At 36.9% G+C, this 27,803-nt stretch overlaps 1 protein-coding gene across 5 annotated transcripts in view; it reads right to left on the bottom strand.

Moving 5' to 3' along the window:
• The window catches only part of SLC26A7 (solute carrier family 26 member 7), a 175,213-nt gene that overhangs the window by 113,570 nt on the left and 33,840 nt on the right, over positions 1 to 27,803 (bottom strand). For 3 of the 5 annotated variants that reach the window (XM_034668291.1, XM_034668293.1, XM_019796849.2), the window contains exon 2: positions 10,706 to 11,011. In XM_034668291.1, coding sequence (XP_034524182.1) covers positions 10,706 to 10,898 — 193 coding nt within the window. In that variant the 5' untranslated portion in view covers positions 10,899 to 11,011. Of the gene's footprint in view, positions 1 to 10,705; positions 11,012 to 11,139; positions 11,253 to 19,137; positions 19,252 to 27,803 lie in introns of those variants that run through there. The other 2 variants (XM_034668292.1, XM_002916601.4) reach the window with 2 other exon arrangements.

The following is a 27,803-nucleotide window of genomic DNA, read 5'->3' as shown; positions in this document are numbered from 1 at the left end:
GGAGAGGAGCCACCAAAAGGAGAGCAGACATAGGAAAATTCTGTCTTGTCATCTCAATTATGATTTTTTCACTGTCAACAAACATTTGAATACCTACTAGGTACCAAACACTTTGACAGGAGTTGAAAAGGTTTCCTAGGCTCAGGACCTTCGTTGCTGAAACCAGGCTGGTTGATCACCCTAGACTTTAAATAGTCCCTGTCTCAAGGAACTTATAACCTGGGGGGGGGAATCAAATATAAATCAAAAACAAATGCAATAGTTAGTTAAGTGGACCAGTGAGAGTGCTATGGGAGAAGAAAATACAGGTACCAAGCGTTTTGTGAAAGCCTACAATTCTCAACCCTAGCTGCTCATTTTACTTCACTTTCTTTATTATTAGTTGAGGAAGATAACTAAGGCCCGAAATTAAATGATTTGCCCTAAATTCCCCAAAATTCTAATTTAATTGGTCTAGGGTTTGAGCACAGGTTTTTGCTTTGTTTTAAGTGCCTAAAGAGATTCTAATATGCAGCCAAGGTTAAGAACCACTGAGCTAAACCCAGCTCTGATAGATGCTAAGATATAACCAGGTGAAGATATATAATCTATATAGAGTGAATGAGGGGGGAAACACTCTCCATTTAAGAAGAAGCAGTATGTGCGAATGTCCTGAAGCAAAACGAGTATGATCCTTTAGAATGTTAAGCAGTTCAGTGTAAACAGAACATAGGATGACTAAGAAGAGATGTGGTGGGAAAAGTGAGATCCAAATATTGAAGGGCTTTGAAAAAATCTTCAGAAGTCCAATGCGGTCTAATGAAAGAAAAGCTGGCTATTTATAGCCGTAACTACCTTCTAAATAATGTTTGCTTTTTATAGTAAATATATTGTTCTTTTGAATATTGTCATGAATTTGGGCAATCACGGTGTCCATGAGCTGAGTCTGAGAATATCCTGCCTCAGATCTAAAGAGAATGAATAACAGGAATGAGGCGGTACTGATGGAAAAGAATAGCAAGTTTTGAGGAAAATGATAATTTGCAAAGTTCACACCCATAGAAAGGGTGTAAGTACCAATAAACTTCAGCCTACAATGTCCATGGAGGAATATGAGTCATTTGTTTTTAGATGATTAGATTTAAATGAAGGGGGAAAGCTCTCGGTTTTAAAATGAAGTCTTCTGATATTTAAATGTTGGCTCCCAACATGATACAAGTCAATAAACACACACCTGTGGTTTCAGCTCCAAGGAAGCAGTTCGAGTTCCAGGGAGCGGTGAGGCAAGGGATGAGAAGAAAGACGATAGGGACAGTGAGAGAGAGACCACAGAGATGCTGTGAAGCAAGGGTGTTCTATGGAGCGAAACACCAAAAAAGGTCCAAAGCCATCGGCAGAGGTGTAGCTGAAGGAATTTAAGACAAAGATCCCCACGATCTAACTCAAAAATTTTTTGTTGTAGTTTGAAATAAACAATAGAGAGACGAAACTATAAACAAGAAGACATTCTAACTGGCATGGAGGGAATGACGGTGGCTTTTAATTAAGGTAAGAGCACGGGCTCAGGAGCCAGAAAGACAAACATCAAAACACTCCCTCTATTAATTAATTAATTAATTTAAAAATTTAAAACTTAACAGCAAATGCCCTAGATTTGAGCAAATATGCCTTTAAACTCTCACTGAGAGAAAACTTACATCCTTTCTCCGTCCCTTGAAGATGGAAATCTTATTATATACTTAAAATGCAAGTATCCAAGAAGATAACTTTCGGCTGAAACAACCACCTACAACTGCCTAGGGCTATAAAACAAAATAAAGCAAAAAAGAGGCTTTTTTGAAAAAACAAACAAAAACAAAAAAACACTCCCTCTGCTTTATAGAAACTGTATTACTTGACACTACAAGCAAACTAATCCACTTTCCTTCATCTGTAAAATATAGATAATCATAGTATGAAACTCTTAGATTATTCTGAAGTTTAACTAATATAATATACAATGCAACTTTAGTACCATTTATGGCACATTTTACACATTCAGCAAATAATACAATACCTATTAAACACAATAGTATAATACATATTAATACCAAGATCTAACACCTAATTAATATCTATTAATACCATTAATACTAGTGGTCACAAGGGCAACGGGTATCAGGTATATTTGAGAGACGTTACGAAGAAAGAATTTAGAGAACCTCCTCAACTAAATACGTTCGTTAGGCGGAAAGGGCAGTAGGATCATTCCCAGACTTCTGGCATAGACCACTGGGTAGACGGGGGTGACTTTCAGTACAATAAAGAAAAGGGAATAAGGACTGATTTTGAGAAGGGAAAGCGATGTGTCCAGTTGTAAATATGTCCCTGGGAGATGTTAAGATGGTGCGTTCAATAGGCAGCTGGGTATTTATATCTAGAACAAAGAAGAGAAAATTGAACTAGAAATATATTTTTACAATTCACCAGCAGAAAAGTAGCGATTGAAGCCATGGAAATGGATTGGTTAGCTCATGAGAAGCAAAACGTACAGAGAAAAAGGTGATTGAGAACAAAGACTAGAGAAACAGGCTATTGTGTTTTTTATTTCTAGAAATGGTGTGAAGCTGAGATGGACCTATGCTGCTGAGCTCATGGCTACGGAGGGGCGTGGTGTCTCGCCTGGTGGGCAGACATCTCCAGAGGCAGACAGGTTAGAAGCGCTCCAGGTAGGCCTTCTTCTCTTGGACTCAGAATGGCAAAGGATAGATGTACACAGTGCTGTTGTGGGCAGGGGTGGTGAGGGTTAGAGATGGCATCTACTGGGATAAAGGAGAGAGCTGAGATGAAGGGGAATAAACCACGTGAAAGTGAGTAAGCCTGGTTACAGACCCATGGCCCTCTGTTTTTCACTTGTATTGCACCCCAGCTTTTAGTCAAGTGTCATCCAAACATCTGATCTGTGTGTTCCCTCTGCCACGTGGTAAAAGCCACCGTTCACTGATGCTCAGGGCCGGTGTTCAAGCACATCTCCCCTCCCTCTCTCATTTGAAACAAGTCTCACAGCGGGCAGTGAGAAGCTCTCAAGGAAAAGAGCAGGAGCTGCTGTAAGGGTAATTCTTCCCTGGGGCAAAGCCCTCCTTCACTTTCAACTGGAAGCTCTGGGTTTTATTTCATAAAGCAAGGTGACATGTTATCATGGGAAGGGGCACCTGAGGGGCTGATGTGAAGGGAAGTTAGGTAGGGCATTCTGTCGCCCACGGTCAGCCCCAGTCCTACTCAGGTTATGTCTATTATAGTCAAACAAAACTGAGGAATGGAAGGCAGTGAGGGGCTGAGGGATAGAGCCTGAAACAATCAGATCTGAACCCCTCTTAAGCTGCACGTCATCTAGTGTTCTGAGCCTCGAACTCCTCTTCTCATAAAAATCTAAAGTACAGTGATATTTATCTTGCTGGTTTCTGTAGAATTAGAAAAAAATTGTGCAATATATTTAAATTGTAACAACACTTAAATGTGCAGTTAAGGTGATTAGAAGTAACCCAACTTAAACCTAATTAAGCAATTAAAAAAAAAATGTGCTCGCACATGCAAGTACAAAGTTGAGGGTGTGCTAGCTGTCATCAGGACTGTTTCCCTCTGCTATGCTCTTTGCTGGGCTGGCTTCATGTTCAGGCTGTGAAGGCCCTGGGAAGCTACAGAGGCACGTCTTCCTCCCTGCCAGCAGTCCCAGTACAAACAAAGGCGTCTCTCAAAAGGTCCACATAGACCCTGGGATCCAGACTGACTGAAGCACTCAGGTCATTTGTATTACCATTATCATTAAAAAAAAAAAAAATGACTGACTTGTTGCATAGTAAATCCATGCCCTTGTGCCTAGGTGGCAGATCTCATCCCTGGACCAGTCACTGGCCTGATGTATGGGATTGTACCAACTACCAAGACTTGGCCACAAGCCCTCCCCTGGACTAATTACTGTGTCTGCATCCAGTTCTCAACACTGTTGCACAACAGAATCTGGGACAACTTAAAGAAGAAAAGACATAATGCCTCAATGTCTGGGAACTCCACACAGGAAGTCTGATAATTGCTTGATAATGGGACCGAGGTATCAGTATTCTTTTAAGCCCTAAGGTGGTTCCAAAGGTTCTGCCAGGTTGAGAACCTGGTTGAGGGGGACTTGGCCCATTAAATAGCCTTGACGTCATCACTAGAGCCAAAATTACCACCTCATATACACGTATACTAAACCACATAACTGAAAATGGATATAGTCACTAACAGAAGTAAGGAGGGATCCTAGCTGGCAAAAATAGAAGTCTACTCGTAAATGGGCCACACAATTTATCCTCACACCACTGCCAATCTATTTTGTTGCTAATCTTGGTAAGGTCTGACTCCCTAAAGGAAGGTCATGATTCTTCCATTGAACAACTCTAAGTATTATGAAAAGCATTACTCTAAGTGCAGAAGTACATAAATGGCCCTTTAATATACAGATCATCATCTTTTTATATTTAAGAGAAATAAAAAGAAAACCTAAAGTTTCGAATGAAGCCTGGAGTTATAATGTGAGGATGCATCACAGGATAAAGGGAAACGGAGGAGAAAAGCCCACGAAGAGTTAATAGCTTGTGGGCATATTTGTGTAAGGATCAAGGCAAGTATGCTTTAGACTTACTTAGCAATATTTTGCTGCCCTTGTTTCTGGAGAAGAGAAAAGTTACCAGCAGGAAGAAATAGTCTAAGGGGGTTAGGTTAGAGTTATGTAGCTAATGCTAGGATTCTAAATCCTCAAGGCTGAGACCATGCAGGGAAAAATTCCCAGACAAGCCTTTCATCTTCACGAGGCAGTATGCTTCAGGAATTTCCACACAGTGTTCCACATGTCCCGAAGCTGCCCTCAGGAGTGCAATGAAGCTCAGCTTCCACACATATGTTTCGGTGCCAGTAATGCCACACATTCTGCATAATTATAAGGAATATCCATCTTTTGTCTGCGGCCCAAAACATTGTGGTTTGAACATCAGGCAACCCTATGGCAGCATAAAATTTTCATGGTTTGGGAACACAATTTCTAGGTGATCCCTTGGAATGCAAGGCAAAACATTCTCATATTCCTTCTCCGTGGATTAGCTTCTTACATGGCAAGTCATGCATTTTAGGGCTCCGCCCTGTCTCAGTGCTTGAGTTTTCAGGTTGGAAACAAAGAAACTACTTCCCCCAAGTGCCTGTTCAGGCTAGAATGTGGACCAAATACCCTAGGGACCAGAGTCTTGTAGTGCTTAGGTTGTCCACCATGTTTGTGACATGGTTTAAGTCAATGACTTTCTCTACAATGTTTGCTTATCTTCAAAACACATTCCTTGGTGAGGTCCTACAAAACGTCAGTGAAAGCATATTGTGGCAGATGCAAACTCTAATGGCTTATACCTGATGGTAGTGAGAAGAGCCTCCAGATTTATTAAATATTTTTGAAAATACAAGTTGTTTCCAAGAAATATTTGAACATGCTGAAAGAGAGTCTAAGGTTTCTCTTCCTTTGAAACAAGGACACCCATACTTTTATTTATTTACTTTGGGGAATTGCAATCTCCCCTTTTAGCAGTCTGGCAAAGCCTAGGGACACCTTCCTAGAATACTTTTTTTAAAAAATAATTAACAGAAAATACAAAGGATTATAAAGAAATGAAGTCTATTGGAATACATTAATCCAGGTACGTAGACCTAAAGGTTCTGTGGATCTAAGTTAATAAGGAAGGGAAGAATGAAGGAAGGGTAAACAGAAGGGGGAATGAACTATGAGAGACTGTGGACCATGGGAAACAAACTGAGGGATTCAGAGGGGATGGGGGTGGGGGAATGGGATAGGCGGTGATGGGTATTAAGGAAGGCACGTATTGCATGGTGCACTGAGTGTTATACACAACTAATGAATCATGGAACATTGCATCAAAAACTGGGGATGTACTGTATGGTGACTAATATAAAAAAACAAAAATTATTTTTAAAAAAGAAGCTAATTTATGGTAATCTCTCTGTAAAGGTTTTATTTAGGGGTGAGTTTGAGGCCATTTGATAAAACACATTAAAGAGTGTCTTGNAGTGTTATACACAACTAATGAATCATGGAACATTGCATCAAAAACTGGGGATGTACTGTATGGTGACTAATATAAAAAAACAAAAATTATTTTTAAAAAAGAAGCTAATTTATGGTAATCTCTCTGTAAAGGTTTTATTTAGGGGTGAGTTTGAGGCCATTTGATAAAACACATTAAAGAGTGTCTTGGCAGGGGAAACAAATTCAGACATTCATAGGCCTGGGCAGGTAACAGGAACGCTAGCAGGAAGGGAGGCAATGCACAGGTGAGTGATGAAGAGTGTGGCAAAATGCAAAGTGCGTGCCCTATCTAAAGGGGGGAGCCTCTCTGAAGTCCAGCAGATTTTTGCCAAATGGGAATGTGGGCCCTGTATGGCCATGTATTCCCCTTTTTCAAGAGAAGCCAGGCATCTGGATTTACATAAGAACTCTTCCTATTTGTTGATGTTGGCTGGAGAAAAAATTAATTAACACTGTTTGAGGACAAAGGAACTCTATCTTTTACCAGATTTGTCTGGAGGGCTGCAAGTTTGTAATTTCAGGAAAGAGGAATTGGAAGAAATTAATTACTCATATTTATGATGTATTTTTTCTATTAGTATCCTGTTGCATTTATTCTGAAAAATCTAAGAACTTAAATTTAATTTCCTTCCTCGAGTGGCAACATGCTATGATGGAACAATCAGAGGCTGCAGGAGCTTAAGTGTTGCTCATACTTGTAACAGATACGTATTGAAAACCTACCTCTACACAACAGGGAATATACAAGTTGGTAATAACATGAAGAGTAGAACATTATCTTTGTTTCCAGAGCCTACAGACCAGTGTGGAAAGAGTTGTATCGAAATATTATAATATAATCTGTTAAGGCCTATCATAGAGATACCTAAAAAGTACAGAGGGAGTAGGAGGGAAGAAAACATACATCTGCCCAGGAGACTGAGAAGGATTCTCAGAGGAGAGATCTCTTTGAGTAGACCTTAGTATCAAGGGGCCCAGTTTATTAATGATCTAATAAATTATTCTGAAGAATTGGGTTTTACCCTAGAGGAAAGAGAGCATTGAAGATTTCTGAACAGAGAAGTGGTATGTTCTGCTTTTTACAATCATTCCAACTGCAGTATAGAATATGGCTTACAGAAGGAGACAGGAGAGAAGGAAGGCCCACAGAATGACGACTGCGATAGTTCAGACAGTGAACTAGGGCCGCAGCAGGAGGCATGAGGAAGACTACCTGGTTGGAAAGATAATCAGGGACTGGAAATAACAGAACCTAGGGGCTGATGGTGTGCTAGTGGGCTAAGTGGCAAAAGACAGGGAAGAGTTGGAAATGACTCTTGGGAGTCCCTGGGAGACACAGTCTAGTCTAAAATGACAGCAGAGTCCCTGGAGCCTGACTACTTGGGTGCAAATCCTAACTCTTTTGCTGTGTGACTTTAAGCAAGTGACTTATTCTCTCTGAACTTCAGCTTCGTATATAACGTCAAATGTTCTTATAACAGTGTCTACATTTGTGCCTGAAAACTACTGTTGTTATTATTAATTATTATAATTCTGGTTAGGATGGTGGTGTTATTCAGTTTGTTTTTTTTTGAAGACTAAATGTTGCATTTGAGGTTCTTTTAGAAGATTCCAGGTTTGCACAACTGAATATGTGGATATCATAGAGATACCTAAAGTTTCATTCGAAGAATGAAAGTTTCATTCGAAGGATGTTTGAGAAGAAAGTTTCATTCGAAGGATGACGGTAGTTAAAACCTCATGCTGATTAAATAGCCTCCGGCATTCTTGGAGAAGAAGGCCAGGGTTTGAGTCTCCAGGTCACGGATGCTTAATGAGTAGACAGCATAGGAGTCAAAATCCGCAGACTCACAAGAAGAGAAAGCCAGAGAGGTAGGAAGAAAAAATGAAAGAGCATTGTCTCAAAATCAAGACAAGAAAGTTTTAGAAAGAGTACAGTCAATACAGAAAATGTTGTACATGAGTTAGATACGATCACTGACAATCATCTATGTGTAACAATTGGGAAATCTTTAATAAAGTAATTTAAAATACATAATTTAAAATATCTGACATATAGAATACATTCAAAGGTTAGTTTCTATTATTCTTCTTAATTTTAAATGCATTTCTAGAGAGAGAAGAATGAAAAACTACTGGACTGAACCATATAACCTTCCATACTTATAGGTAAAAAATGCTGAATTCAACAATTTCATATAATTCAACTATGTTGCGTAACTGAAAAGCTGCTTCAAAGCTCAGTAGAGTGAAAACAGGTATTTGTTTTTCTTGCATTATGATGCAAGAGCAAAAATTACCCCTTTCTTCTGATTTTCCTAAAGAAATAGGGCTGATAATGATTGCCTATATTCACATAAATAGAAGCTAATGATATCTAAATACCATTCTTACTTTATATTCTATGGTAGTTATTTCCCTCATCACTCACCTTTGATTCTAAAAACTCCAGGGATGAAACCTAAATGCAAAAGTAATTTGAAGGGAAGGATATTCATACCTGTCCCAAGAAATGTCTTCTATTACTAATAACATTGGTATAATGAAAAAGTCTAGTTATCTTGGCAGGGTAGTGCATAAAGTATAAAATGTTAAAAGTGTTGGCTTTGGAATCAAGTCCTAACTCTACCACTTATCAGGTATGAGGTCCAGGAAAAATTACTTGCTTTTCTAAGCCTCCATCTTCTCCTATGGAAAATAGAGAAGAGACTGAGACTGATGTCTCTTGGGATTTTGTTAGGAAAGTGGAAGATAATGAATAGGGTAGTTTAGCACAGTGCCCCTTACAACAATGGTAATGTATTTATATTTCACTTTGTATCTCTCCATAGTGTGTAAGCATGAGAAAGTTTGAGAGAATTGTCTTTAAAAGAATAGGTACTTTTAGGAGGATTAGTCTTTTCATACATCAATGAAAACCCTAAAGTTCTTTCTAGCGGTGTAGTCTTGTCCAATCACTGGTAGCTCTCCAAGAGAACCAGCAGCCAGATCCAACATTCCAAGACACAGGGCTGAGTAAGCTTTGTGTTTCCCCTCAGTCAGGGGCTGGCCAATGTGTTTCTTTGTAACCAATGAAATATATGACTCATAAAACAAAATCCCTCAAAATCTACATCCAAGTGAAAGCCGTACAATTAACTACCAAGGACTTATACATAAATACTATTGCTAAGGGTGTTTCACAAGCATCTTTATCACATCCCCAGTTTGTCCTATTAACTTGATATTTCACAGAGATGAGCCAACAAATTGTTTTAAAAATATACTTCTCTTTCACTCTACATTAAATTAAAGCAAAATAAACATAAAATATACTGAAACTATGTGGGGAAAAAGCCCTTGGAAGTCAATCACCTAAGATTCAAAGTACATAGTAGTGCCTCATTTTGAATTTAAATTTGAATAAAAACAAGGTTGAAATGCCCTAACCTGTTATTTACTTTGCATTTTTATTAAAGATTATCATGCTTCACTATTGGCAAAATGGTCATTAAAAATGTAATATAGGACTATTCAGGGAAACAGAATCCCATAAAGTAGGATAATAGTATGGATCTGAAAGTGAAGCCACCAGTGCAGATGTTCCTAATCATACTAAAAACACAAATACACAAACCAGTTTGTTCCAGCTACAGAATAATTCAATTAAAAGAGTGCTTATAATTTAACAGTATGAATAATAGTTCAAGCCAGAGATGTAGTGAAACTACAAGGAAATATAAATCTACAGAGTCTATGCCAAGGAAAATGTTCCAAATTCTCAAGGTGGAGAAATTGGTTTCTTTCCTTGCTACAGGTAGGAAATTATTACTTGAATTAGCAGAAAAACAAACAAACAAGCTAATAAGAATACAACAAATATGTCTTTAAGGAAAGCACATAAGCACCCACACATGACACACATGTACGTACTACTTAACTTACAGCTTTCACCACGAGAAACACCTATCTAAATCCAGAATATCACTTAGAATCTGCTTTGGGAAAGTTAAACTCAGACTTCTCACCAGTTTAAATTTCCTATTGAGAAATAAATACAGTACGTAATGTGATACAGAATTAAATCAGCATGCACAGTAAAACATAAGCTCTAAGGACATACAGGATTCTCTTTGCAAATAATGATCTTGGCAAAGAGCCTCCTTTATGTACAGAAAGCTCTGTTCCTTGCTTATAGCAACTCTCAAGGCTACAACAGGTAATTGTGAGCTGCTAATTAGGTTTATAAATGATACGTACAAGCCAGGAGATATTTTATAGCTTGATTCCATGAAAGTAAGAAACTATATCAGTAAGGTCAAGCTATAAAAACTCATTCTCCCACAATTACTAATCTTTTACTCTTACATAGTATGAATTTTAACATTGTAAATACATAATAATGCCATTCAAAAATTGGTTCAGTACCTAATAGCTTCCAAAAATAGCAAAAAAAAAAAAAAAAAAAAAAAAAAANAACTAGGATAGCCTTTGTATACAGATATTCGATGTGCTTATTTCCCCCAGAGTTAATTAACTATCCGTTTCACTAGCTAAATTAGATCTTGGGTCATAATACTCTTCCAAGAAAGCGAAGTGACATCTATTCTGCATAAAACAGGAAAATCAAATGCAGTACATTACCTTGTGTCACCTGTTGAACTGCCAACATTATCCCAGACATGGTGTCTGGAAGCAAGTTTTCTTTCAGATTGTAACGTGGTGCCCATTCCAGAATAGGCAGACGCCTTCTACACCACTGTTTAAAGTCTTCGCAATGAGGGGTATGGATCTTGCTCCACAGCATGCCTTTCTTTTTCCTCTTTGCCCCTGTCATTTTTCAGATTCCCTCTTGTAGAAGTAAACTTCTTTAGACAAGAAAAAAAAATTGCTGCAGAACACCTCCTTTCAATGCCAGGCTCCAATTCGTCTGTGGTTTCAATGTCAAAGCTATCCAGAAAATAAATCAATGAGAGAGAGAGAGAGAGATTAACAGCAGCACTTAAATATATGCAGCCAGGCTGTATGCCTTATTATGGTGAAGCTAATTATTCTAGATTAAAGGTATAGATTAAAACCTTGAATCCTTATCTGAACAAGACGGGGAAATGGTTCCTGTTAGTGTATAATTTTTCTGGTCTTGGAAAAGTAATGGGTTCAGTGTTAAGCTGGTCTAGAGCTCTTTCGCCAGTAATTCCCCTTATATTCACTGTAGTCTTATGTTTTTGGCTCCGATCCCAATGGCTAATGAGGTAGTTCTGGGCGTGTGTTGGAAGTGGGCTGGGTTATGCTAATACAACCAGGAAGCTAGTCCAGTCTCTCCCCTACAAGCTGTGCAAAAACATGAAACTGCCAGAGGGGTCTATCCTGCAAAATGTATTCAGACAATCTAGCCTTACTTTTAAGGAAGTATATATTTTCAATATATCAGACGACTGTCAGCTCTACAAAACTCAGAAAAAGAAGAGGGTATTGCTAAATATCCTTATCTTTTTTATTCCCTGGGAGATGAGCTTTTGATTCATACAGAAACATTCAGATAGCCGCTGCCCAGTCAGGGAACGGAATAGCCAGTTCTCATACACAAACTGAAATTTCATCTCATGGGCTGAGAAAATAAGCATCACTATGAACAAATATTTGTGGCAACAGTTCTTCCCTGTCTCTGAAATTGTTCATTCAGTGTTCTCTATTTCTCCAAATCATCTAATTCGCACACTCATGCTATTGTAACTGGAATTTCTCAGGGAATAATGTATGGTTCAAACTATTGTTTGAAGTGTCCCCAAGTCTTTTTGTGGTGCTGCCCTCTTTTCACACGACCTTTGGGGGGTTTATCTTTGTTAGATAGGGTGTTACAGTTTATAATAGAACAGACAGGCCCTCAAAGATTTTTATTGTATGATTGTTTCCCCCTACCCCAGAAGAAAAACCCTGCATTTATGAGCTCTGCCATTGGAATTAAACCAAAAAGCCAATATATTAACTAAAATTGTGAAGCCAAGAAAAAGAATGTCATGTACAAGTTTGCTGCAGCCCCTTTACTACCTATTTATCCAGAGAGCAGAAATCCGGTTTCTGAAAACGTTCAGAGTAACAAAGCCCTTGGAGCCCCCTTGGCTACATCCAAGGGCCTCTGCTGTACCTTCTTCCATTGTTCTTAAATTAAGGTGGAGAACTATTCTCTCAGCTTTCCACAGAGGACATGACTTTCTATCTGTGCAAAAATCACTTCCTTTATAAATCCAATAAATGCCAAATATGTAGGGATGCAGGTACATTTTGTTTGTATGTACAGGACAGAATTTGCTTCGCATTTTTCCAATTGTTTACATCATGTTAAATTTACAAACTTTTCCTTAGTTTAGATTTTGAGTCCCATTACAGATTGAGTTGTAATATTTTAACCCTATCATTTGGTATGAAAGGTAAAACTACCAGATAATTAAATCCACTCTTTTTTTTTAAGATTGTGTTTTATTTTTGCAAGAGAGAGAGAGAATGAGCAGAAGCAGGGGGAGGGGGAGGGGCAGAGGGAGAAGCAGGCTCCCCGCTGAGCAGGGAGCCTGACGCAGGACAGGATCCCAGGACCCAGGCATCATGACCTGAGCCAAAGGCAGGCACCCAACCAACTAAGCCATACAGGTACCCAGTAAACCCACTCTTAACAGTGATGCTACATTGCTTTTCCTTCACAAATGGCAATCTTTAACTTTGTTTTATATACTACATTCAGTATATAAACAAAGAAATATATATGTATATATGTATTACTGCTATAATCAAAATTAACACTAAAGATATTTTTTCAAAACAACTAGATCATAAATTCAAATCTATACTGACAAATTTTTTTTAAAGTTTGACTGAAATCACCAAACAACAGCTATGATTTGTGTAATTTCAATCATTTTTAAAAACCTTTATGTTTAATGTTAGTAACAAAGAATTCACATGAATGGACTTTTAGAATTGAAGATGAATCTGTATAGAGATACCTAAATACGTTAGTGCCAGCAAATGTTCTAAAACATCTAAAACCAGGAAGGAGGGGAAATTAGTTTGATAAAATAGTTCTGTTGTCTTTCTATCAAAAAGCTCTTAAAAAATACAATAAATCTTCCCAAAAAATCTTTTTTAAGTATAAATATGGAATTCCAATATCCAGACTTTTTTCCAATTCTATATGCTTGCACATTATTTAAAACACACCAAAATCTCACTCCAAAGTATGGTATCACTCCTATCTATAATCAACAATACCAAAAAACCCCATGAAGAAATTTATTCACACCCACAAGATTCTCAGAGTACTTTGATCCAGCCCATAAAATTCAAGAAGACTTTATTTATTCAAAAGTTTTGATGACTAAAATTAGCTTAAAGTGCAGTTCTATGTATTATCTATATGAGACATCTCTTCCCAAATGTCCAGGCAACACTTATACAATTACAAAGATGACCATACCTTCTACCTCCTATGCAGAATGACAGAAAAAAATTCTTCCCTCTAAAATAACATTTTGATCACATCCCTGACATGTTTGAACTTCCAGTGATGTCCAATAACAAAACTTAAACTCATTAGCACAAGCATGTGACCCTACTCCACTCCCCTACCCACCTCTGACTAGCTTCTCATCAACTCCACTGAATTAAGTATTTATTAAACAACAACTATTTGCTAGATTCTGCAGGAAGTGCTATAGAAGTGGACTGGGGGGACAGATTGTCTCCACTTTCTAGGAGTTAACATTTAATGAAGGAAATAGAAAATGTATAACTAACTCAAAGCAGAATGAGATAAGTTAATAAAAGGTCACACAAGAAATGTTATGGTTGCCCAGAGAAGGGAGAATTGCATTCCCACTGAGAAAAAAGACTTCCCACCTAACTTAGACCCTCCGTTCCAGCAGTTAAGTATACTCACAGTTTGCTGCACATTACTTGACTCTTTAGTAGATCTCTATACTGATTTCCCTTGTTTCACGGTCTTTTTCCTCATCTAACAGTTTATTTAATACTACCTCTTCCATGAAGCCTTCCCTGGCTTCCCCACAGTTCTGTTGATACTATACACCCAACACCCAAGTAGCCCTGAAGCTATTCATGGATGTACAGCTGTAGTCATTTTCACTGTCTATTGGTTTTCTTCCTTGAAATCTATTTCATTTGATTTTATTCAGTTTGGCTCATGAGATTATAAATTCCTTCTGAGTAGGGATTATTCACATAACTTGTTTTGACTCTTTTCCTTAGGATCTAATAGAAAGTTCAGCATAGGGGCACCTGGGTGGGTCAGTCAGTTAAGCGTCTGCCTTTGGCTCAGGTCATGATGCCAGCCAGGGTCTTGGGATCCAGTCCCGCGTTGGGCTCCCTAGTCAGCGGGAAGCCTGCTTCTTCCTCTCTCTCTCTCTCTGCTGCTTCCCCTGCTTGTGTTCTTGTTCTAAGAAAGAAAGAAAGAAAGAAAGAAAGAAAGAAAGAAAGAAAGAAAGAAAGAAAGGAAGGAAGGAAGGAAGGAAGGAAGGAAGGAAGGAAGGAAGAAAGAAAGAAAGAAAGAAAGAAAGAAAGAAAGAAAGAAAGAAAGAAAGAAAGAAAGAAAGAAAGAAAAGAAAGAAAGTAAGGAAGAAAGAAAATTTAAAAAAAGAAAAGAAAAGAAAAGAAAGTTCGGCATGCATAGGATCCACTCAAAAAAGTATTAACACATGAACGTCCCTAACTCCTGAAATTATGCAAGAATTATTTAGTCTTTCTTTACCTGGTTCCAGGCTGTGATGTTAAAGAATTAAGAAAATAGGTACAGAGAAAAAAAAAGTAAGAGACAGCAGGAAAAATAGAGATTTTATCTTTACTTGCTCAACTTCTCCCCAGTCTCACAATCTAAGGAAAGTTCTATCTTTTTCAGTACAATTCCTTTCCCTTGTATTAAAGAGTCTAGAGAATGGAAAAAGGAAAAACAAGATAGTAAATGGAGGAGAAAGGGAGGAGACAAAACAAAACCTCATGCACTTGGGTTTTAGAGAGAGTTTTGAAGGGTTAGACTGTGAGAGCCTCTGAAAAAAATGTGAAATATGAGGAAATTGAGTCAGGCTCAAATGAGGGAAGAGTCTTTTAAAAAATGTTGTACAGGTTATAAATTGGACCACATTCAATGGTTTTTGAGAGACACTAGTAAAGATTGAAAATCTTGTGTTACTTTTTATAGTGGCATTATGCTTCTTTGAATGTGACCTATCTGAAGACTGGGCCACGTTATTCTTGGAAATATAGACTCATAAATTTCAGAGAGCATCACTCCAAACTCATACCTACTTCAGGAAGTTGATCTCCAGCATTTCTAACAAGAGGATACTACAAAAGGTTCCCATCTGTGAAGGAAAGTAGAGGCTGTGAAACTAAGGCCATGTTCTGCTCACTAAGCCATGTAACTGGCCTGGAGATACAACCACACAAAGGGAGCCACTCCCATTAAGTCATCTACCAGGAAGGATACCTTCTCCTAATTCACCCAAAATTTATATAGGCTGGTACAGATCTGAATCCAACCCCTGTTTTAATTCCTCTAATGACTAAAATTAACAGACTTAGAAAAAGAGCCCATTCCAATTTTTAGACATTCTAATTGTTAAACATCATTTTTCCAATTATTGTGCCAAGATCTGCTACTGAAAATGTTCACTCTTTAGTATTTATCCTAATCCTTGTGATACTTAACAACCCATCAGCTTTAGGACTAATTCATTTAGTTCTAACCCAAATAAGCTTTGGGGTTTTTTGGTTTGGTGTTTTGTTTTGTTTTATTTTTTTGGTGCTGCTCATTTCACAAATACTGTGTGATTTAAATGTTTAAATATGGATGCATACATACAAGTCAATTACAGTCCTGAACAGTACAGTTAATATTTTACTCATGACAGACAAACCACTATAGTAGAGTGAGCAAAAACTTGTCCTTTCAGTGCTGATTGCTAATATGCTTTACTTTGCTTTCTTTGGATTAAACAGCACTTCCCAGTTTGTTTGGTTTTTTTACCATGTTTTTTTCTTTCTGCCATTATTTTGTATCCTGTGATTTGTTTTGACTTATAATGGGGACCAAAAAGAAACAGCTCTGGTGAAACAAAAAAATACCTGGGGGGAAAAAATCAAATGTGCATTCCACAATGATTCAAGGCATTTTCAAATATACGGGGAAGGAGAAAGAAAGAGAGAGAGAAATAGAGACAGGGAGAAAGGAGGGAGGAAGGCATTATGGACTACATGCTTGTGTCCCTCCAATATTCTTACGTTGAAACCTTAACAGTAAATCAAATAGTATTAGGAGGTGAGAACTGTGGGAAATGATTAGGTTTATATGATGTCATGAGGGTAGAGACTCCATGATAGGATTAGAGTCCTTATAAGGAGGAAAAAAGACGAGAATTCTTTCCCTCAGCGATGTAAGATACAATGAGAGGGTGGCTATCTACAAGCCAGGAAGAGAGCCCTCACCAGACATCTAATCTTTGGGTGCCTTGTTCTTAGACTTCCCAGACTCCAGAACTGTGAGAAATAAATGTTTGTTCTTTAAGCCACACAGTCCATGGTATTTCTGTTACGGCATTCTGAGCTGAAAAAGAAAGAATGGAAGGAGGGAAGGAAGGAAAAAAGGGAGGAAGGAAGGAAAAACGAAGGAAAGAAACAGTAAAAATAGTAGTTCATTGAGAATTAGTAAAAGCCCTTTCTCATTTCTGACCAACAATTGATACACAATAAGTGAAATATACTATGGCTGGGGACATATCATGATTTAAGATTTGAAAATGCCAAGAGGGAATTACCCAGTATGGTGCTAGAAATCTACCCTTCTAAGGGCTGCATGATTGGGAATCTATAACTGCTGCTTTAGCTGTCCTATTTTTAACAGTAACATTAAACACTATACATGTTAAAGGAAATATGTGTAAATTGGAAGATCGTGATTGTGCTTCTCTTATGTAGCCTCATTTTCCAGCTACATGTCCTAAGTACCTTCAGTTATTGGCGTATATTGTAATTCTTTGAATTATTTGAACCATTTAAATTTATGTGATTATTGATATGATTGGGTTTAAATCTACCATTTTACTATTTATTTTATACTCATTCCATCAGCTCTTTATTTTTCCTCTCTTATTACCATCTTTTGGATTATTTTCTATGATTCCATTTTATTTCATTTGTTTTTTTGTTTGCTAAACTCTTAATTTGTTAATCACTTTAGGGCTTATATTGCACATCTTCAACTTATTGAAGACTTCTCAAGTGATAGCATATCACCTCACATTTAGTATAAGGACCTACAGCTGTATACTTTCACTTTCCTTTGTGCTATTATTGTCACACGCTTATATTTTCATTATTACTTTCTGTCTTAAAGTTGCTTATCTTTTAAAACACTTAAATACTTTAAAAATTCTTTTATATTTACCCATGAAGTTACCCTTCCATTGGTCTTATTTTTCCTTGGGTAGTTCCAGATTTTCATCTGATATTATTCTCTTGCCTATCTTTAGCATATCTTCTTTTGCAGATTAGCTAAATAAATTCTTTCAGGTTTTATATATCTGAAAAAGGTTTTATTTTGACTTTTTAAAAAGATTTTATTTATTTATTTGAGGGAAAGAGAGAGAGAGAGAGAGCACATGTGCGCAAAGGGAGGAGGGGCAGAGGGACAACAAGTAGACTCCCCACTGAGCAGGAAGCCTGACTCAGGGCTCTATCTCAGGGCCCTGAGATCATGGCCTGAGCCTAAGTCAGACTCTTAACCAACTGAGTCACCTAGGAACACCTATTTTGCTTTTGTTTTTGAAAGATATTTCCATTTATGTGTAGAATTCTAGATTGGCGGACGTTTTCTTTGTTGTTGTTGTCCCATTGTGTTCTTTTTGTTCATTTTAGTACTTTAAAAGACATTGTTCCACTGTCTAGCTTTTTCCAACAAGAAATTTTTTGTTGGAATGCCTGGGTGGCTCAGTCGGTTAAGCATCTGCCTTTGGCTTTGGTCATGATCCCAGTAGTTTCTAATCTACTGTTAATTTCATCTAGTGTGTTTCATCTTAGAGATTAAAAGCAAGACCTGAAAGCATTATACTAGTAGGTGGGACCAGAGGAACATTTATTCCCACAATAGTGGGAAACATCCTACCTGATGTTCTGTGGATCATGAGATTTTCACTCAGGCTGATGGAAGCATGAACTATTCTTGACACTGTATGAGTCCCTAAGATTGCTCCTTCTAACCATTTCCCTAGTGTCTGTAGATTACTCATACTCTTGTGTTGATCTTTATTTAGCTGAACACTCTGCATGTGCAGATTTCTGAGACTGTCTCTGTGTCACTCTTTTCTCTCATACTCCGTGCAAAATCTATCTGCCTAGGCCTCCCAGGCTCCAGGATCCTTCTCTTCAAGTTAGGGAGACTACCAGTTTTCTGAGCTCTCATCTACCCCTATGCTGTCATCTACCCTTACCCCTGACCTGGAAATTTTCCTAGCAGTAAGCTGGGATAATCAGTGGACTCATCTAGTTTGCTTCCAATCTTTCCAAGATTACTGTCCTTTGTTGTCTGATGTCCAAAGTCTTGACAGTATTGTCTCACATACTTGTCAGGTTTTTATTTGTTTCAGGCAGAAGGATAAGCTTAGTCCCTGTTACTCCATTCTGGCTGGAAATTAAAGTTATTCATCATATAATATGACTTTCCAACAGCCCACCATTATGATCACTTCCTTATGATTTGCTATACCTTGCCAATTTTCCTTTTAGAATATGGTACCAAAATTTAATAGTGATTAGCTGTGTTCTGACTTGGAAAGTGTAAACAATACCATACAATGAAATTCTAATTTTTTCCAAACCACTCTGTTAAATGATTTGTTCTCCATTCTTTTAATATAGGAACTTTTTATAAAAATCTAAGCATTGAGTTTTATATTAAACCTTATCTGACATATTGAATCTGGTTAATTAATTCATTGGGCCTGAGACAGTCAATAATACTGATAATTATATACTTCACTTCAACATTTTAGTTATTCCTTCAAACATTGTGTTACCTGTATTAATTAGCTCAGACTGCCATACAAAATACCATAGATTCAGTAGTTTAAACCTCAGGAATTTATTTCTCACAGTTCTGGAGGCTGGGAAGTCCAAGATTAAGGTATGGTCGATTGGGTTCCTGGTGAGGACCCTCTTCCTAACTTGCAGACATCCACCTTCTCACTGTGTCCTTACTCTGTCACACAGCAGGGAAAGAAAGAAGAAGCAAGCTCTTATATCTCTTCTTATTAAGGGCAGTAATCCCATCAGAAAGCCCCCATCCTGATGACCTAATATAAGCTTAATTATCTCCTGAAGGCCCATCTCCAAATATCATCATATTGGAGGTTAGGGTTCTAACATAAATTTAAGGATACAATTCAGTCCATTGAATTGGAAAAAAAATGATGCATGTTATATGTCCTTATTCAAATCAATAAATAAGAAAAACCAGACACATCTACTAGAATGTCTTTCAGATTAAAATTTATTCTTTAGTAGGAATTACTTGTGAACAGTCAAATAGAATTATTCTCATTTTGTCTAAAAAGGTATCATAAGAGTTTATATCAAACTTATTCCTGAAATCAAATATTCTGTGTCTTCAGCAGTCATGTAGCTTTGTAACCTTTCAGTCTAGTACTTCTATTAAAAGAGATAATGGAGTTTGTCTAATAGCTTCATTAGACTCTCCCTCTGGGCACAGAGTCCTCATCTAGAAGGAATCATAATATCAGAGAAAAAATGGACTCTTTGGAACTGTTGTGTAACTCAGAAGAAAAATAGCTAAAATAGTTCATATAGTCTATATTGCTGCATAAGAATCAGCCTAAAAAAAATTTCCCCAACATTATCAATATTATTCTCCAATATTGTTAGTGTTTAATTTATTAAATTACTTTTAGTGAAAATTCAATACTAGAATGGATCTTATACCGTTAGCCTTATTCAACTGTAAGTCTTAAAGGTGAAATAGTACCTAGAGATGATCCCTAATGAAGAAGATCCAAGCAGCGTGGAAATAATTTTTATAGCATTTCTAAGATGGTCACTCAACTTTTAATGCATGAAACAGGGGGCTATTCTAAGATGCAGGACTGACAACTACTTTGGGTTCTCACTTACTTGCAACAAGAAGTGTTTTTCTTTTAAGTTTATTTGTTTTGTTTTTAGTAATATCTTACACACAACATGGGGCTCGAACTCATGACCCTGAGATCAAAAGCCATGTGCTCTTCTGACTGAGCCAGCCAGGCACCCCCAAGAAGTATTTTTATCAAAAGACAATTATTGTATACATGAAAAATGAGTAAACTTACAAAAGTGAAAAATAACCAAACTACTCTCATAAATATATATGTATTAAAATGTCAAAAATTAAAACTCAAGGTCCTACTCATTTCATTGCTTTTACTTTCCATGGTTAACCTCATGGCTTTGTATGTGTTGTGTTAAAGATCAAAAGAGCAAAATGCAGAACACCTACACTTCAACAAGTATTCAGAAGTCATTTATTTTTCTAAATATTTTTCTTCATTGTTCTGGTTATTAGATAACCAAGTTACTATCACAAAATAGAAATTTTTGTAAAGTATAGAAATGTGTTAAAAAATAGAAAAAGGAAAATATGTTCCAGAATCACACTGATGATTGAAATTTAGGTAAATTTGTCCTAGTTTTTTTTTTCCATGAAAAGTTTTTCTTTAAATAGTTGAGACATTACTGTACATATAATTTTTCATTTCAGTGAGTAGTATATCATCAGCCTTTATCATTTCATAGAAAAGTCTAAGGGAACACCATTTTTTAAATGACTGCACAATATTCCTTCATAAAGATGATTTGGTTTACATACCCACTCCCCTAGGAGTAAATACTTTGGTTCTTCTAGTTTTGGGGATTTTTTAAAAAATTACAGATAACACTGGGATACACATCCTTGGACATAAATCTTAAACCAGATCTGGGACTATTTCCTTAGAAGTAGAATTATTAGGGTCTAACTGGCAAAGAATCATTACTAATGATGTCATTTTTATTGGTGGATATTTTTCCCATGCTCCAAGGCACTTTTTTGGGTTAACATCTTACACAGCCCTCGTTTATAATAAATTCATCTTTTGAGTGGTCTCACTGGGACATTCTTCAACCTGTCACATGTTGATTTCCACAACACTTAATGATGTCTAGTTTTCTGGATCAATTGACTTTCCAGTAAAAATTTAAAGCACCATGCTTAGAATTTCTTGGGACCTTGAAGCCACGACCATATTTTTCTTTTGAGATAGTTTTTACTTGCTGGTTTACATTCCATATCTGACAACATAATTCTAATGTGGGCTACCACTAATGTCTTGTTACCAAAAAGTACATAATACTATTCAGACAGCATAAGGAATATAGTCAATAATATTATAATACACTTATTGTAGTGAACATTTCATAATGTATATAAATGTTAAATTACTATGTTGTACACTTGAAACTAATTTAATTTTATATGTCAACTATACTTGAATTAAAAATAAAAATTTTTAAGAATAATAATATTCAGAAGTTCTCAGTGCTCAAGTTTGTCTTTAGGAAGTCAAATTGGGTGACTACATATAACTCTGGCAGTGGAGCCAAATAGAAAAAGAAACGGTTAATAATTATAAATTTATAATTTATTGGAAAATGTAAACAAATACCCAAGCCAGTTTAGTTTATTGAAAATTCAAATTTTTAAAGGACTTTTTAGACCTTCCATAAAGCACTTCTCTTGCTTCAAGAAGTAGCATATAGGGAATAGTACCAGAGTTCTCATTCTCCCAATTAATTATTGGCATTACTGAAATTTACACTAGAAATTGTATGGTTTACATTGCACATAGATTGCAATGATATTTTGCACCAAATCCATTAGATTATTCACAGTAAAAACTATATATACTACAGCAGATATGCCAAACCCTAGAGAACATTACTTTTTATTCATGTCAAAAGGAGAACAACAAAAAAGAAATATTTGAACTGTTATACTATGGAGCCAGACAACCAACCAACACATTGGCAAGCAAAGCTGAAATTCTATGCTAACTTTTCAAGGTCTTTGAGGGGAGGATTTAGATAAGTAGAGTACCAAGGACAATGCCTGGCACATGGGAGAGGCACTGATAAATGTTAGTTGTTAACTCCTATAAATTTCTTTCATTAGTTGCTGAGATGATTTGAACAATGTGTATGAGTTTTTACTCATACGATTTGGAAATGAGTTTTTAATATGCCTTAATGCATTAAAAGCATAGAAGAACACCGTATATGTCTTACTTCCCATCATTATTCAATTAGAATGGAATGTTTTCTTCTGGAATGGATACTCTTATCCAGTTTGCAATTTTTTGCAAACCAGTCTACTTAGCCTCCAAATTGAGTAACAACCCAAATCTATTTCCATCGGCCTTGCTTGCATCTGAAACTCTGACTGGGACTACAACATTATTTATCCTCAAAACATGGTCATGTACTCCTGTCTGTCTAGTCTGGAGATCTGCACATCAACTCCACTCGCTCTGCTCAGACCCTAAACATTGTCATGTCCTCAAAGTCGTCCTGAAATTCCTAAACTCTTGACTTTATCTTCCGGTATTTATCCTCTACATTCTGAGTATAATTAACAAAAGGGCCATCCATATCCTATGTCAATAGAGATAAATTCATTCCTCAGTTGAATTACTGAAATTTGAAGTTGGGAAAAATTCTAAAGCAGTGCCTCATGCTCAGCAAGAAAGTTTGCACAGATCTGTTAGTGATGTCTTCCCACCACCCATACTGCGTACACTTACCATTATTGTTCTAAGAATTTTTAATCTAAGACAATCCTTTAAGAGAGCTAGCAGAAATATTTTCTCATATTTTTATCTATAAATCGCTTTTAACAAATTGTGAGTCTCAACCCAATCTATAAAAAAACAAGGGGTTCTTGTACTTCGTGCAAAGTAAAAAGTGATGAATATGCCCAGCAGCACTAGTAGTTAATACCTATCAATTCTTTTAGGGAAGAAATTATTTTTGATGAACAGTACACTAACCTGTACTTAAAAGAAAATATCCACCTAATTAAATACGTATTCCCAAAGTCTCTAATCCAGTGAATATTCTTATTATTTGAAACCACTGTTCTAAAGAGTTGCTTAAAAAATTATGCAGAATGATCATCATGTTTTCTGACATATCGCCATGGATTACCCATCCCCCAGGAAGTCTCAAGGTAAAGAAGCATTATACTTTAGGAGACCTAACATAACTAGGGTTGTAAAACCAAGGAAAAGGGTTTAAGAGTTCAAGGTACAAACTGCCCTTCTGGAATTGGTTCTTGAGATTAGAAATGAGGCAAATCGTACATATGATCTTTCCCACATTCTAGACCACATCTTGAGTAGATAGAGCTCAAAACAGTGAATGTAATGAAAATGCCTGTATCATATTTATCAATAAAGCAATTCCTGAACCTGTTCACCTACGTCAGGTACAAGATAAGAAAAGTAGTTCATCTCCCACCTCCATTTTCATGGGCCAGGGGATCACTGCCCAAAAGCAACCAGCTGAAAGCAGAGAGCTCATCAACTTATCCTTCAGTTCAGAAAATAAAGAACCCCAGCACAAGAATACACCTTTTGTTCCTGTCACCCCAGGATAATCACCAGCTAAGGAGACTAAGGTGGGGAATAATGGAAGACAATTCCTTTCCTGTTAATCTTAAATTTTGAAAAATCTCCTTCCTTTGTTTGATTAATGTAATCAGATTAAAAATCAAAAGGAATGGAGAGATGCAAGAATGTAGTAGAGGCAGAAGCTACATAATTAAGCAAAAAAAAGGGGGGGGAACCAAAGAATGTCAAAGACAAATCTATGTAGTGTCTGTGTCTATGGTGATGCCATTATTACAATAGGGATAAAGACAATGAGAATCTCAGAACACACCCCAAGAAGGTGATGATGCAACCATGGGAAATAGTATGGAGAACTGAAATAAGGGAAATGGAACACCATCAAATAGAAGGAAAAAAGAAAGATGAGGGCTTAGAAAAGCATGGGATTTAGCAATTAGAAAGTTGTTCAATGCCTTTCAGGAGAGGACAGGTACAGACACCAAATTGCAGCTATTTGAAGAATGAATGGATGATAAGAAAATATGGGCTACTTTTTCAAAAAGTATAAGCAAACAGGATGCAGAGGAAGCCTGAGGTTCTTTGAGGTAGAAATCTCCAATCACTTTTATAGATGGAAAAAATACATGGGGGGGGGAGTGAAAATGAGGCATGCATGATGATACCAGATGGAGCAAGTCTGGAAAAAGGCAGGAAGCAAAAGGACGAGGGGCACAGATCACAGGATCATCCTCTAAAACGACAAATGTATACTCCTCGGATAGGAATGGAGGGAGAGATACAGAGAAAAGGGCGAAAATCCAAGATAGAGAGAAAGTAAACTGAGTGAGTTTTTGATGAACTGCCTTAAATTAACTGGAATAATAGGTAAGGTAATGTTGCCAGATCTAGCAAATTAAAATACAGGACACCTAGTTAAATTTGAATTTCAGATAAACAAGGAATGATTTTTATTTTCTTAAATACAGATAGGCTCCATGCAATATTTGGAACAGACTTATACAAGAAATAAATGTATCTGTCGTTTGTCGAAAATTGAGATTCATGCACGGGACATACTTACACTAAAACGTCATTTATCCAAAACACAAATTTAAATGGGGATCCTGTGTTTTATCCAGCAATCCTAAATTCAGGTTATCTACTGTGAATAAAAATATTAATAGGTATATCAAATAGACAGAGAGTTTGGTTTGTTTTTTTCCTACAATATGAGTTCCCAAAAATACCTTTTAAAAGTAATGTAAAGGAAACCATATAACGTTTATGTTAAACCTGCTCTGCTATTTTTGCCCTAGACCCTGTTATTTTGATATAGAGAACTGGATTGGAAATACCATGAACTAGTGGAAATACCACTAGTGTCCATCTGCCATCAGCCTAGCAGGTGACTGGCCACCACATTATCAATGAAGGGGCTGGAGTAGCAGCCAGATGGGATCTAAATTCCTGTCCTGCTGCTTGTTGGCTGTGTCATCGTTAGCAAGCTTGACTGACAGAAGGATCCAATAAAATAATTTACCTAAAAGACTAAGCACAAGGGCCGTCCAAGACCAAGCAGATGATAAACACTAGACATTGGTGTGGTAACACCAGCGGTAGTAGTTCGCTTTATTCTTAGCACGTGTAAACTTTAAATAGTAAATAATATTGTCAAAACTACTTCAAATAATACTGACAATCAATATTAGGTCAATTTCAGGCCAGGAAATCATCTATGCTTATTTAAACATTAGAAATATGTTTGTAACAAACAAACAACAGCGCTTCCTCTAGAACTTAAGGGTTAGTGGAATGCCCTGCACCAACTCTGTGAGGCAACAGTGCCACCTAGTGGTTGTCAAGTCAATAATGAACAATTAAGATCCCAAGGGCTTGTATCCGCACAGAACTTAACCTAATTTATCTCAGTGATGACTACAGAGGCTAGTTGATGTTTTCCATAATATGATACATCAATTCTTCTCACTTTGTCTTATTAAAATGATGTACGCCCCACCATCGAGAGGGTTTTGGCTATTTGATGCTTTTACCTCTTTCATCGGACAGTCTAACATACTTTGTTAAAGAATTTAACTTGAAATGATTCAAATGGATTTCGGACTTCTCACAGCTTCTTCTAACTATTACTCCCTGAAACCTTGGCAGAAGGGGAAGGAGAAGTGGCGAGAGCTGGAAATTTGAAGCTTGAGGCTTACTCAATTACCAGCTTCAATTTTTTCCCCTTCTATTTAGGTTAGAGGTTTCTCTTTTCTTTCTCATGCAGTCAAGAGGATCTATGCTTTTCTTTGGGAAAAGAAAAGATATGATTTTCGCAAAAGTCAAATTGAGATATAAATAGACTACTGCAAATTTTGTTTCTGTATTAATTGGGACTAATGTCTACTCCAGTTATAGTCTGCCACTTCTGTCCTGAGGGCCTCTCAAAAAGATGAGAGATTTATAGCTCACAGGGTTATGCATGTAAGTAAAATGTTCAAAAAGTAATGAATAGTGCAGGGTTTTTTTTCACTTCCAGATATGTCAAGAGAAATTAAGTTAAGAATTCCAAGTAGCTTTTGGGGGAGATTTTACTCTGACTCTATTTAATCTATTTCTTCTATGAGAATATTACAGAAGTTCCAAACCAAAATCCTAGTGGTCAGGAGATGGTTAAGTAAACTTGGCATTTAAACTGGTAATATATCAATTCAAATATGACTTGAGAGTTATTAGTCAATGGCTTTTAGAAATTCTTCCTGTGTTTGTGAGGAATACATATATTTTAAACATCCATTAGGAACCAGTATTTTTAAAGAACCAATCTTTTTTTAGCTGTATTTTTAAAATCCCTAGACAATGATTCTTGATCACCAAAATATTTGTGTCTCCCAGACCTTTCACAGTCCTTTCTTCCCCCAGACTCTGCTTCATCCGGAATCTTTCATAAATATTTTATGGCTGACATTGTCTCACAATGTTCCTAGACTGGTAGGAATTTTGGTTTTCTCTTTTTCTCCTGATAGGAATGAGTAAGGATAGGCACATGGATAATTTATTAGAAAGTGCATGCCAGTGTCCCAAAAGCAGCTCTAAACATGAGGAAGAATATATCTCTTGCAATATTTCCTTCCATCTCCTCTAGTTGCTTCTTCTTCTCTGGAGGTTTATTTCCAGAACATGGGGACTAAGCCCTCGATGACCAGAGGTAGACAACTCAGACACAAATGTACCTTGCAGAAATCCCAGTTATAGCAACAGAGCCAGACCACTGAATCCTCTTAGGATCTCCAACTCCTGCACACATGGGAAACCTGCTCACTAATTCATGGCATGTCTGTTTGTAGGGCATGAATGACTGCTCTTAGTAGAAAAAGTAAACTTGAAGTAACAGGCAATACTGCACAGTCCCTTCGAACCCATCCATGTGAGTCAGGTGAGGAAAGGAATGACATGTTCTTCCTTGAGCGTACTGCTTATCTGGATATGTCTGAGAAAACCAAGAAACAATACAATAATAGCAGGGTCATAATATGTGTATTCATTGAATGGGAAGATTGTTTTCAATCATGATCATTTGCTATCTGAAAAAATACAGAGTTCTCATTCAGGTTTGGCTGTCTTATTTAAGAGCATCGTACACTTCAAATTTGGTTTCTCAACTCCCACGTTAGAATTGAGAATGAGCCAGTATTTTATGCAAGTGAAAAATAGGCAAAGATATATGCCCTTTGCTGCCAAGTCTTTCTGCACCATTTTTATAAATAATAACAGAGGAGCCACCTAAATTTAATCCATGCAAGGACCATATATACATATATCTGCTTTGCTTTAGTAATAACTTAATGGTAAGCAACTTCTCCACTTCCTAATCTACTTCTTAAGAAATCTAGAAGAATTTCCAAATACACAAACCAAATATAAAGGCTTTGGGAAACCACTCTAAAAAATAATGGGTCTAACACTTTAAGCAAAAATTAAAAAGAAAATCTGTGCTATGACCAACAGACTTGATTAAAACCAATTAGGTTACAAAGCTAGTTATCTCCAAA

This window comes from Ailuropoda melanoleuca, chromosome 9, assembly GCF_002007445.2.
Source record: "Ailuropoda melanoleuca isolate Jingjing chromosome 9, ASM200744v2, whole genome shotgun sequence".
In the NCBI taxonomy this organism is placed as follows: Eukaryota; Metazoa; Chordata; class Mammalia; order Carnivora; family Ursidae; genus Ailuropoda; species Ailuropoda melanoleuca.
Note: the sequence above shows the minus strand (reverse complement) of the source record. Positions and strands in the feature narration are given on the sequence as shown.